Raw genomic sequence first — 13,838 nt, 5'->3', positions numbered from 1 at the left:
GTTTGACCTCTAAGAGGAAAATTAGAGTTTCCAAGGGCAAGGGAGTGGGGGAGGATGGTAAGCAGCATTTTGGCAATGGAAATTGCATGTATAGGTGTGCAGAATCATGACACAGCCAAGTATATTCAAAACAGAAAATAGCCAGAGGATGCAATATGTGCAAAGCATAATGGAAAATTATATTATAAAGGTTGTTTGACTCAATTTACAAAGAGAGGCATTCAGAAATCATCTGGACCATATATAGAAGGTGTCTGATTAGACGTGTATTTTCAAGAGACAGGATTTCCAAATGGACTGAGAAGAAAAATTGGAGGACAAAGAAACTGGGAAGGCACCAAAGGGAACATTATAAATGGCATGTATTTTAAATATTTAAAATTTAATTTTGAGCAAGAGCTGCATTGGTTTTAAAAAGAGGACCAAAGTATTATTTTTACTTCCTAATAAATTTCATGCAATTAATTCATTCAAATTAATTACTTCATCCGGGAAGGTATTCTGTATTAGGCACTGTTCTTGGTATTGGGATATAACAACAAAAGACAAAAACAACCTTGACCTCATAGAGATTAAGTTCTGATATTCAAAACAAATATTTCAAGAGCATACCCAAACTGCCAAATTAAAGCAAAGAAAGCCAGGAAGGACAGAAAGAAGAGGGTCAGGAGTTTTTATTAAACAAACAATTTGTTTACACTTTAATAAAAATTCATTTCTTTCTCTCTTTTGGTTACCAAATAAACCCAGGAGGTTGGGTGGGACAAACATTATTATCATTTTTCTTTTCAGATTTTGGAGCAGAATGTTAGAAACATTTGAGTAATTTCTCCTCCTTTATACATCTCTTTTGATAGCAGTGGGCACTGTTGCTACAGGGAATCCCATTCTGCACATACCCATCTGCAGGCCACTGATGGGATGTCCCATTGCACTATGCCAGAAGGTCACATTTATTGACCTGATGTCTACAGAGTTCCCCTGATGGCATGAACTTGGCAGTCTGTTTGTTCTGTGCTTATCATTGGGAAAACATTTCCAATATCCCAAATCCCAATCCCACTCAAAATCACATAAGTACCCAACTGCTGATGAATGGAATCCACTGTGTCAACAAGAAATACATTCTCTGCACCTTTGAAAAGTTGCTTTGGAAGTAAATGAAGTCTGTGTTCTCACATACCTGTCTCCTGCATTTCCCATGAATCACATCTGTGCTCAAGAAACACAAAGAGGATAAATTTGGGGGAAATGGAGCTTTATTTGCTGCTTATAACAATGAACAGTAGATAGGAAGATGTTAGGAATTACCTTTGCTTAATGGCAATGTTTCTGATACTTCTGATACTGACAAAAGGGAAGTTTCCTGCATTTTTCTGTAAATTGTCAGTAATGTGCTTGGTTTTGGGCATGTAGTAACATTTTCCCTGCCAAGAGACTAAAACTTAATAATGCACAGGATATTAAATTAGAGGCATTTTCCTAACCCGAAGACGGTGCCTTAGTCTCCTTGGGACCAAAATGTTTTCTAAAGTACATAAATATAGCAGTTGATAGTAAAAACAAAACAGACAAAGTAAGACTCACAACTAGCAGCAAGAAAACTTTTTTGGCAGATGCTGGGCCACTGTCAACACTACCTCCATAGCCTCTGTGCAGGCAGTACGGTGGGGACCACCCATAGTCACAGTGGCAGTGATGTTTATTATTGCAGATCCCCTTCATGTTGCAGGTCTCAGCCAGGCAGACTTGTGATAAGAGAGACAGACTGACACACTTCTTGTGAATGCAGATCTTTCCTGGACCACACATGGTGCCGTCTTTTACTTCCCCAACATCAGGTGTGTCCATTCCTACATGATAGTCAACACTCCAGCAGATGACACCATTGACGTGAGTTTGCTGCAAATTAGAGTGATCTCTCAGATGGGGAATAACCCTCACATTCTCACATTGAACTCTGCCACAAAAGATATCTGAGGTATTACATTTTAGGTATGTCGTGCCATTTATACCACAGTGGCCAAAACGGTTTCCCAGAGTGTTGATTTCTTTGTAGCAACTCTGAGATGCACCCTTTGCACCTTCACCAAAAATCTCCCTGCATTGTTCTTCATGGTTGTTACACCTCCCTCTATAGCAGTAGGCATTGTCACCACAGGGAACCCCGTCCTGCACATATGCATCTTCGGGGCACTGATGGGATGTCCCATTGCACCACTCTGGAAGGTCACATTTATTGACCTGATGTCTACAGAGTTTCCCTGATGGCATGAACTTACAGTCTTTGCAACAAAGCCCAAAAGCACAAGCAGCCCTAGGCCTCAGAGTGCAGCTCAACAGACAACAGGGATCCTGTTGACACTGCTTTATAGATCCACAGTCACATTCCTCTTCTCCTTCAACCACACCATTCCCACAGCGCTTAAGCATAAAGACTTCCCCTGGATGTGGAATATTGTGTAGACATGATCCCTGGTTTAAAGTGGTCTTTGTAAAATCTGTGTAACTACAATTGGTGAATTTCTTTGCTGGAACTCTGGTAGCATTCATGATGCAGCCACTTTGCTCACACAAACAGAATTCTTCATCATGCTGCATACCCAAAGTATGTCCTAATTCATGGGCGACAGTGAGGGCAAAAAGAGACCACGAGTCTCCTTGGAAATTGTTAACCCCACAATCAATAGGAGGATGACATATTCCTGCAACATAGGCTATACCAAGTACACTTATAAGTGAATTTTTTATGAAAAAATGTGCAACATCATACTGTAGCCGGGAAAGACTGATTTGTTTCCACTGAGAGAAATCCTTCAGAACTTGTTCTATGCTTATCATTTGGAAAACATTTCCTTGATTCCAAATCTCAATTCCAATCAAAATCACATGAGTACCCAACTGCTCATAAATGGAATCTACTATGTTGACAACAAGAAACACATCCTCCTGTACCTTTGAGAAGTTGCTTTCAGAATAAACTAAGAAATTGCTCTCTACCACCACAATCAGCTCCAGAAACCATGAGTGGGTCCACCATTTATCATTAGAATTTTGCTTCAGAGTTGGTTTGTTAGCCTCTTCAAATCTCAACTGTTGGAGTGCAATTTCCTTCATTGTTAAGCCACATCTCATAGGTGGGAATTGTGTCTCATTAGTGTTTATCTCATAAACCAAGTGTTCAAATGTGGTAGAGTGCCTGATGGGTTCAATTTCATAAGCAAGGTCATTTATCTGCAGCATTCCTCGAAAACCTCCAGAACAGGTACTGAGGGAAACCAGGGACTCAGGGACTCCTTCCACATAACCATGATAGTAGCAGTCGTCGGGAACAAAAGGCTCATCCTGGAGAAGAGCATGCTGATCTGTGTATGTGAATACCGGGAAGTGTCTGGAAACCAAGAGCTTCTTGATCTTCATATGGACAACATGTCTCCAGCCCCCAAACTGTAGGCTATAGGAGAGCCAGCCTGGAGTTTTTGCACTTCTGCCCTTGCCAGTCACCTTTAAGGGGACCACAACTTCTGGGTTGCTGAGGCATTGGGAGGGCCCAGCCTGGGAGAAGCTGGAAGGGAATAGAGACATTCCAACCCAGAACAGCAGGAGAACAATTCTCATGGCCACCTCAGCCTCACCAGCCACCGTTATGAAGTCATCTGTCCAGGGAAAAAGAGTGTGAGGCACTGCTGTTCTGGTTCCTCCTAATTGGTCATTGTGTAGAGCTGACCTTTAAGGATCTGCGTCCTGGCAGAAATGGACATCAGCTGCGGTGCTGAAAGTGAAAATAAAAGGGTGGGGAGGTGGTGGGATTGGATAAGGAAAATGAGAAAGAATTGAATGACAAAAAAGTGATTAATGAATTAAAATGCTTGGGAGTTGCTTTCAATAGATGGGGGTGGGAATTTAGAGGGGTATAATAAGACAGTATTGACCATATGTTGATAATGGTTGAAGATTGATGATAAGTACTTGGGTTTTCATACAATTATCTCAACCCATGTAGGCGGTATGAAAATCTCCACAATAAAAACTTAACGCCAAACTAAAGAGACTTAAGAGTAGGGTGACTCTGTATCTCAATTTGTCCAAGACCTTGTTGGCCTATGCCTGTTGCCCCTGTATAACTACTGATACTTTCCCCTTTGACTGTCAAAACTGGAGAGATCATAAACAATACACTTCTTAATGTCAGTTTGCATTGGTCTTATGATTTGCTTTAATCTTTCTTTATGGCAAGTTATTTACTTGTCTCCTCGCTGTGTTTGCTTCATTCACAGCTCTGTGGACTGCAAGATTGCTGAGTGCCAGATTTATGATTTTAACTCATTTTAGTATCCCTATAATGCCTAGTATAGTTCTTTTTTTTTTTTTTTAATTCGAGACGGAGAGCACATGCAAGTTGGGGAGAAGGGCAGGAAGGGGGGAAAGAGAGAAAATCTTAAACAGGCTCCACGGCCAGTGTGGAGCCTGACACAGGCCTCAATCTTACCACCCTGGGATCATGACCTGAGCCAAAACAAAGAGTCAGATGCTCAACTGACAGAGCCACCCAGATGCCCTTATAGTTCTTTATACAGTGAAAAATGAAAAAAGGGGAGAGGAGTGGTGAAGTACTTGGATTATGGATGAATGCTACTTAAAATGTGTTCGTATTTGATTATTTTTAGAAGAGGAAAAGATTTCTAAAAAGCTAATATCCTCTAAAGGAATGGGGAGAACAGCATTGTTATCTGTAGAAGGATGTCAAAGACAAAAGAAAATGCCTTATAAAGAGAAAATGAGAATCTATAAAGTTCAAAGGCTTGGGAAAAGGAACTCTGTCTTCTTGAGGCAACATCATCAGAGTTATTGGAATTTTAGGATTGGGGAAATTCCTAATGTTTGCTCAAATATATTTACTGACAGCTTTTGACAGTGGATAATTTCTGTACATGGCATGCAGTCTGACTAGCAACACTCATGCATTTCTTTCCTTATGTGTTAAACAAGAATTTATGTGTTTGAAGTATATGAAGTACAGACATTGTGCTAGATACTAGAGAACTAAAAAATAGAGAGCATTAAATAAATTATCCGTTTAGGGCAGAAATTTGTGGCAGGCACAAGAATGAGCTTTAAGGTGCCTATAATATTGTATTTAATATTGTAAATGTTTTGTGTTCTTTTGCTGAGGAGAGTGTCTGTAGACTTCATCATAGTCTCAGCTAAATGACAAAAATTAGGCTAAGAAGCACTGAGTTTGTGGGAAAACAGACACGCAATCAGACCATTATAATTATGATCTGAACCAGATTAATCTAAGACTAATAAAGGTTATGATTTAGGGACTCTTAATGTATAGTCCTCCATAAACCCCTGGGAGATTTTAAGCAATGTAGTTTATGAAACTCATCAATATGAGTGTTCAAAATTAGCCCTACACAGGAAAATTTGAAATGCCTTGAAATATTGTAACTCATATATAAAAAACTTGATAAAGTTTTTCTGAAATTCAATAATTTATGTAATTTTTTGTTACCAATAACAAGTTGTGAGGCTGGATTCTTTTCAAACAAACAAAACAAAACTTGGATTAATTCTGTCACATACTTTTTCCATTTCTCTATCAAAACTAGCATGCACTACTGCAGTGGGGGCAGGGGGATGCTCAAAACAATATGTGTGAAGATCTTAAAAAGGGAATCCACAATTGGAACTGGAATAGTTTGTCCGGGTTCTCCATCCTAAGAAATGCAGACAAGAAATCAGCTGATATTTCAAACCTTCCTATGCCTTATTGCTCTTTTCTTCATTTTCTAGGACATTACATTTACACATCCCTAATATTCTGGGTTTCCTCATTTGTGTGTAGTGTCAGTAGCTAAAAATCCATTCATTCTGATTGCCTTTCAGTCACAGAGTTAAATAGTTAACCAAGTAGACTTCATCTTTTCCTTCTTAATATACATTATTTTAGTTTATTATTTATTCTAGATTTGCTATATGTGTGCTGGTAGATAGGAGGATGTATTGATCTGAACAATATTCTTAGTGTTAACCTGCCTAGAGAGCTTGGACCCATGTGAGCAGTGGATAAACACTTTATTCCAAGGTGCGAGTAGCCCACAAGGGAACAACAAAGTTCATAGACAAACTCAACTATATGAAAACTTCCAAGGATAAAGATCTCTGAATTGGGTGAAATCCTGACTTCTAGATTTGCTCTTCATAGCTTTCTTTGTATGTTTGTTGTTTATTATAGAGTGGGAATCATTGTAGATGGGAGGATGGAAAGTGAGAAGGGCCAAAAGAGTGTTGGAGAGAAGGCTGCTGAGCTCTATAAACCATGTCCTATTATACTTCGAGCTCATCTTGAGAGCAGACAACAAAAGGAAATTCTCCAAAGAATCTTTGAGCCATACTCGTTGTCCTCCTTATATTATTCTTAGGACCTCAGACACCCAAATTCCTAAAGGAACATCACCCTCCATTAATACTGTGAAGCAGTGTCATTAAAAATCTTTGTTTTCTAATGTTATCGGAATCTCAAAGTAGACAACAGCCCTCCTCCATATGTTTTATCAACTCTTTCTTTCCCTACAGCTATGTCAAATTCCTAAAGACGTCTCTACCTGTGCATCTCCTCTCTTATTCCATCATGCTTGAATGCACTATTTTCCCATCTGTCTGTCACCAATGTCTGAATTAGAGAGTCATAAAATCAATTTAATGGATCATGACCTGCAGGATGTTTTTAAAGGAAATTGAATAAAAATATTAGAGGCCATTCCCAGAAGTCCCTTAGCAACTCATACAGATGGTGCCAAAATTTTGGGGGTGTTTGTATATGTGTGGCCACTGAATCACAATATACAATGGATTTCTTATTCTTCAACACACTATATATATATATATATATATATATATATATATATATATATATATATATAGTGATGCCAAATCTATAAAATTTTTTTAACATTTATTTATTATTGAGAGACAGAGACAGACAGAGCATAAGCATGGGAGGGGCAGAGAGAGGGGAAGACACAGAATGAACAGAGTCTGACTCAGGACTCAAACTCACAAACTGCAAGATCATGACCCGAGCCGAAGTCGGACGCTTTACCAACTGAGCCACCCAGGCGCCCCTAGTGATGCCAAATCTAAAGATGAAATGCTTTCTACGATTTTCACTGTTACATACCTATCTGAATCCATACGCATTTCTACCTCTCTTCTATCCCACTCCATATCCCAGTCTCAGTGGAAAAGTAATTCTCCCCCAAATTCAGGTAGTAGCCCCTCATCTTCTGTTCCACATCACATCTCTTACCTGCATGTGGACTGATTCTGTTAATGTTCTCTACTTTCAACTCTATTTCATCTGTTCTTTACTGGCAGTTAGAGTAACCAACTCATTCTAGTTCACCCAGGACTGTCCTTGTTTTAAAACTGAAAGCCCCACATCCCAGGCATGTCCTCAGTCTGAGGAAAACTGGAGTAGTTGATCACCCTACTGCAGCACCTTACTCCCCACCCATGCTCAAGTTTCTTCCATCTTTAAAAAGGAAAACAAAACAAAAATTAAGAAACTTCACATTATCCATGGTCCTACTCTGGCTCCCCACTCATGCAGAAAACCAAACTTAACAGATGGCTTACCAACACAATAAACAGTTATTTCCATGGTCTTTTCTTTCTTAATGGTTTGTACCACACTTATCGATGAGCAAAGGTTGGTAGTTGACCTCACATAACAAAGGAAAACATAAGCCCTCCTCCTTTTATCTCCCAGGTAACTAAGTTCTAAATTCACCTGCTTAGCAACATGGATCTTTCACTTCTTCAGAAACAACTGGCTGTCAAGGATGCTCTGGCTCCACTAATTCTATGCAACTTCAATATAATTAGAACTGGCTAGCCTCCTCTACTCCATTCTATGTCCTCTTACAATGTAGCTTCATTTCTGCTTCATAATTTTCCTCATGCTACTGTGTTGGCCTAGACTGTACAATCACTTTTCACTATGGAACTAAATTGTATCATGACTCTGTACTCTGTCAAGATCAAATTCTACATTCAGTATCAAATTTTTCTAAATAATCTAGACAACATTGATATAATTCCCTTTATAATTACCATATAATTACCATATACCAAATTACTATAGAGTTTATAGCTTTGAGTTTTTGCTTTATATACAAGTTTTAAAAATTGTATCTCCTTTCATGTTTTTGAGAAAAATATACTCAAAATCATTTGGTAGAGAATTGATGACATAGTGTTTGGCAAAACATATAATCTGTAAGATGACTTTAACTATGTAAGCATTACATAGAGTAAAAATCAATTCAGTAAAATACTAATGCTAACACTGAGTAGATTCTGTTTTAAAAGGATTCTTGGCCAATGAGTCTTGCCACCTTTTAATTTAACTAGGAGATTAAGAACTCTACAACTATCAATTGGAAGCATTTTTGATGATAGTCCTTTTCAATTTCATCTCAGAAAAAGTTTCTTCTATTCATGCTGGTTTTCTCAGAAATCTGCTGTAGGAGTGCTGACAACACTGACTCCATCTTTGGCCCTCCATCTTGTTCATGTCCATGCAATGACTCCCTTGGGGCTCTGTGTTCCAGGCCTCATGGAGGTTAATGTACACTCTGACCAGAATGCAAGAAGCCTTCTCATCTTTCCTCTGGTGCACAGATGGCACCACTTTAGATAACTACCCTTTGTCTTATAAAATCTGTGGGTTAGGGTCCTGACTTTGCAGAGAATTGCTGTGTAAACAGTGTGGAACGACTTCCTTCATTTTTCTGTTTCAATGTGCCTTCTCAGTCTGGAGGATTACTGTTCCTCTTCCACCTTTTAACACTTGCTTGGAGGTTCCTTTTCATAAACTGTCTCATTCATCCAGGTAGAACTAGACAACCCCTGTCTCAGGAAAGGTGCATTAAAAACTTTTGTCTGGAACTGAACTGGGGGGGTAAAATTTGCTCCTATGCCGAGGATGATTAACAATTAAGAAAACTGGGGCACCTGGCTGGCTCAGTTTTCTGGGTGTCCAACTTCAGCTCAGGTCATGATCTCATGGTCTGTGAGTTCGAACCCCACATCAGGCTCTGTGCTGATGGCTCAGAGCCTGGAGCCTGCTTTATATTCTGTGTCTCCCTCTCTCTCTGCCCCTCCCCAGCTCACACTCTGTCTCTCTCTTTCAAAAATAAAATAAAAATATTTTTAAAAATTAGGAAAACCTATCCCAGGAAATGAGAGTATAGGACACTACAGATGCTTAATCCTAGAAAAGTTTTGATAGCAAGACTGGAGTGCCTGCTTCTGATAGGATGGTATCCTGGGAGATCTAGAGGTAGGGAAGGATTGAAAGCTTCCAAAAGTAGTTTTGGCTTGATCTCCCTTGCTGAAAGAAGATCGTTTCTCTTGCTGAAGAAGACCATTTCCTTTAAAAATAGCATTGAGGACTTCTGCTTTCAGAAAAGATAAACACTCTTACCCCTATTGCTCTTGCTCACTATAAGTTAAAACATCATTCTTTATGTATAAAACAAACATAAGAAAGTTCAGAAAGGTGGAGCAAAGAATACAAACCAGCTAAGGACATTGGGACCTAAGGAACAACATGGCAGGAATTTCTCTGCAATTTCTTTCTTTTTTTTTTTAACTTTTTAAATTTTTAAAACCACTTTATTGACGAATGATTGACATACAAAAAGCTATACATATTAAATGTGCACAACTTGTTGAGTTTAAGATGCAGCTGTTTTTTTTTTTCTTTTTTCTTTTCTTTCATTTAAGTTACATCCAAGAGAGTTAAAATGTAGTGCAACAATGATTTCAGGAGTAGATTCCTTAATGCCCTTTACCCATTTAGCCCATCCCTCCTCCCACAACCCCTCCAGCAATCCTGTTTATTCTCCATATTTAAGAGTTTCTTATGTTTTGTCCCCTCCCTGCTTTTATTATTTTTGCTTCCCTTCCCTTAGGTTCATCTGTTTTGTATCTTAAAGTCCTCATATGAGTGAAGTCATATGATATTTGTCTTTCTCTTGACTAATTTCACTTAGCATAATACCCTCCAGTTCCATCCATGTAGTTGCAAATGGCAAGATTTCATTCTTTTTGATTGCTGAGTAATACTCCATTGTATGTATATACCACATCTTCTTTATCCATTCATCCATCGATGGACATTTGGGCTCTTTCCATACTTAGGCTATCGTTGATAGTGCTGCTGTAAACATTGGGGTGCATGTGTCCCTTCAAAACAGCATCCCTGTATCCCTTGGATAAATACCTAATAGTGCAATTGCTGGATCGTAGGGTGGTTCTATTTTTAATTTTTTGAGGAACCTCCATACTGTTTTTCAGAGTGGCTTCACTAGTCTGCATTCCACTAGCAGTGCAAAAGGGATCCTTTTTCTCTGCATCCTCCCTAACATCTGTTGTTGCTGGAGTTGTTAATGTTAGCCATTCTGACAGGTGTGAGGTGGTATCTCATTGTGGTTTTGATTTGTATTTCCTTGATGATGAGTGATGTTGAGCATTTTTTCATGTGTCGGTTGGCCATCTGGATGTCTTCTTTGGAAAAGTGTCTGTTCATGTCTTTTGCCCATTTCTTCACTGGATTTTTATTTTTGGGTTTTTTTTTTTGTTTGTTTTGGGTTTTTTTTGGTTTTTTTTGGTGTTGAGGTTGATAGGTTCCCTATAGATTTTGGATACTAACCCTTTATATGATATGTTGTTTGCAAATATCTTCTCCCATTCCGTCAGTTGCCTTTTAGTTTTGCTGATTGTTTCCTTTGCTGTGCAGAAGCTTCTTATTTTGATGAGGTCCCAACAGTTCATTTTTGCTTTTGTTTCCCTTGCCTCTGGAGATGTGTTGAGTAAGAAGTGGCTGCGGCCAAGATCAAAGAGGTTTTTGCCTGCTTTCTGCTCGAGAATTTTGATGGCTTCCTGTCTTACATTTAGGTCTTTCATCCATTTTGAGTTTATTTTTGTGTATGGTATACGAAAGTGGTTCAGGTTCATTTTTCTGCATGTCACTGTCCTGTTTTCCCAGCACCACTTGCTGAAGAGGCTGTCTTTATTCCACTGAATATTCTTTCCTGCTTTGTCAAAGATTAGTTGGCTGTATGTTTGTGGGTCCATTTATGGGTTCTCTATTCTGTTCCACTGATCTGAGTGTCTGTTTTTGTGCCAGTACCATACTGTCTTGATGATTACAGCTTTGTAATACAGCTTGAAGTCCGGGATTGTGATGCCTCCAGCTTTGGTTTTCTTTTTCAAGATTGCTTTGGCTATTCGGGGTCTTTTCTGGTTCCATACAAATTTTAGGATTGTTTGTTCTAGCTCTGTGAAGAATGCTGGTGTTATCTTGATAGGGATTGCATTGAATATGTAGATTGCTTTGGGTAGTATCGACATTTTAACAATATTTGGTCTTCCTATTCAGGAGCATGGAATCTTTTTGCATTTTTTTTGTGTGTGTTTTCTTCAATTTCTTTCATAAGCTTTCTATAGTTTTCAGTGTATAGATTTTTCACCTCTCTGGTTAGAGATTTATTCCTAGGTATTTTATGTTTTCTTTGTGTCACTGTAAATGGGATTGATTCCATGATTTCTCTTTCTGTTGCTTAATTGTTGGTGTATTGGAATGCAACCGGTATCTGTGCATTGATTTTATATCCTGCAACTTTGCTGAATTCATGAATCAGTTCTAGCAGTTTTTTGGTGGAATCTTTTGAGTTTTCCATATAGAGTATCATGTCACCTGCAAAGAGTGAAAGTTTGACCTCCTCCTGGCCGATTTGTATGCCTTTTGTTTCTTTGTGTTGTCTGATTGCTGAGGCTAAGACTTCCATACTATGTTGAATAACAGTGTGAAGAGTGGACATCTCTGTCTTGTTCCTGACCTTAGGGGGAAAGTTCTAAGTTTTTCCCTATTGAGGATGATATTAACGTTGGGTCTTTCATATATGGCTTTTATGATCTCCAGGTATGATCCTTTTATCCCTACTTTCTTGAGGGTTTTTAATTAAGAAAGGATGCTGTTGTTGTTTTTTTTTTTTGTCAAATGGTTTCTCTGCATCTATTGAGAGGATCATGTGGTTCTTGTCCTTTCTTTTATTGATGTGTCTCCGCATTTTCTTTTACCCCCATTGCAGTCTGGAGAAGTCTATGACCTTGAAATGCAATAGACACAGACAAAAAAAAAAGCCTCCAAGACAAGTTTGCTCTCTCTAACCAAAGGACCTGGAAAGGAGCAGCCTGGACAGAAACCTTTTACGAAATAACTGTCCTACACCAACCAAATGTCATGGGGAGTATTGTAACTCTATATGCATCCTCATTAGCATGAGCCACATGAGGGATTAAATATCCAATCACACCCACTTCTAATGAGTTGTCTCAGGCCTTGCACTGGGATGGTGTCAGAGAAGGTCAAATAGAGTTCTGGGGCTTTCATTCTCGTCATGTAGTAACGGGGTCCTCATTTGGCAGTGTTAGTGGATTGGGTAGTAGTAATGAGGCATCCTTCAACCTCATAGCAAGGGTGATATTAGAAGAGGTCAAAAGGGGTGAAAGTGAACTTCCACACCTTATCAGTATGAGGTTCTCCTTCCTCTTGGCATGTCATCTGAAACCTGGACATCTATCACCACTAGCAATAACAATGCAATGCTTCCACTGCTAGTGCAATATCAGAGGGGGGCCTGATATTTAAATAATATCTCAAGCCCCAAAATATAGCACCCAAAGTGCTCAGAATAAAATGAAAATTTACCTAACATAGAACAAACTAAGAAAGTTTCAACTTAAACGATGAAAGACAATCTGTATATGCCAACTCTAACAGATGTTGGAGGTATCTGATGAGGATTTTGAAGCAGCAATCATAAAATGTTTCAGTTGGCAATAACAAATATGATGGAAACAGTTGAAAAAACAAAAACTTGCAGAAATAGTTTCTCCAAAGAAGTATAAGAGAGAGAAAACAAAGTAATGAAAATTTTGTAACAAATAAGTACAAAACCTAAAGCCAAAAAGCCACTGGATGGGCTCAACAACAAAATAGAACAAAGGAAACAAATGGTGAACTTGAATGTACAGAAAAGTTGTTACCAAATCTGGAAAGCAGAGAGAAAATAGACTGGAAAAAATATGAAAAGCCTCTGGGATCTGTAGGACTATAACAAAGATCTAACATTCAGGTTTATCACAGTTGCAAAAAAAGAGAAAAATAGGGCTGGGCTAAAAATTACCTAAATAATTCATGGCTGAGGATTTCTCAAATTTTGCAAAATAGCCTACAGATTCAAGATGTGAGAGAGCCACAAACAGCATATACCCAAAGAAATCCATACTATGACATATCATAATAAAAATTTGAAAACTAAAGACAAAGAAAAAATCTTGAAAATGCGCGGAGAGAAACGTCTTGCCTAATATTACCTACAGAGGAAAAATAAATTGAAAAATAGTAGATTTCTCATTAGAAACCATGGAGGTGGGAAGGAAGCAGCAAAATATTCCACAAGAGTTAAAAAAAATAATAATCCAGAATTTTATATACAGTAAAAATATCCGTCAGGAATGAAGAGGAAATCAAGACATTTTCAAATTAAGGTAAACTAAGAGAAGTTGTCACAGACCAGCCAAAACAATGGCTAAAGCAAATTCTTGAGGCAGAAAATAAATTGTAAAACAATGAATCTTACAACAGCCCTAAGGAAGGAGAATGGAAGTAAAAACGAATAAACACAATGGACTTTCCTTTTCTTGAATTTACTAAATTATGTTTGATTGCTGAAAAAAAATATTGTCTAATGTAATTC

At 38.4% G+C, this 13,838-nt stretch overlaps 1 protein-coding gene across 1 annotated transcript; it reads right to left on the bottom strand.

The window, feature by feature from the left end:
• Positions 1 to 674: 674 nt before the first annotated feature.
• On the bottom strand, positions 675 to 7,791 carry ADAM21 (ADAM metallopeptidase domain 21). Its single transcript, XM_015071715.3, has 2 exons — positions 7,645 to 7,791; positions 675 to 3,772 (listed from the first exon to the last, which is right to left on the bottom strand). The coding sequence occupies exon 2, from the start codon at positions 3,616 to 3,618 to the stop codon at positions 1,483 to 1,485; it is 2,136 nt and encodes a 711-aa protein (XP_014927201.1). The 5' UTR covers positions 3,619 to 3,772; positions 7,645 to 7,791; the 3' UTR covers positions 675 to 1,482.
• Between the last annotated feature and the right edge of the window lie 6,047 nt (positions 7,792 to 13,838).

This window comes from Acinonyx jubatus, chromosome B3, assembly GCF_027475565.1.
Source record: "Acinonyx jubatus isolate Ajub_Pintada_27869175 chromosome B3, VMU_Ajub_asm_v1.0, whole genome shotgun sequence".
NCBI classification, from domain to species: domain Eukaryota; kingdom Metazoa; phylum Chordata; class Mammalia; order Carnivora; family Felidae; genus Acinonyx; species Acinonyx jubatus.
The sequence above is the reverse complement of the archived record's forward strand: the minus strand, read 5'-3'. Positions and strand labels throughout refer to the sequence as shown.

Excerpts from the sequence above, each read along its gene's own strand:
- ADAM21 (XM_015071715.3), bottom strand. The coding sequence starts at position 3,618 with ATGAGAATTGTTCTCCTGCTGTTCTGGGTTGGAATGTCTCTATTCCCT.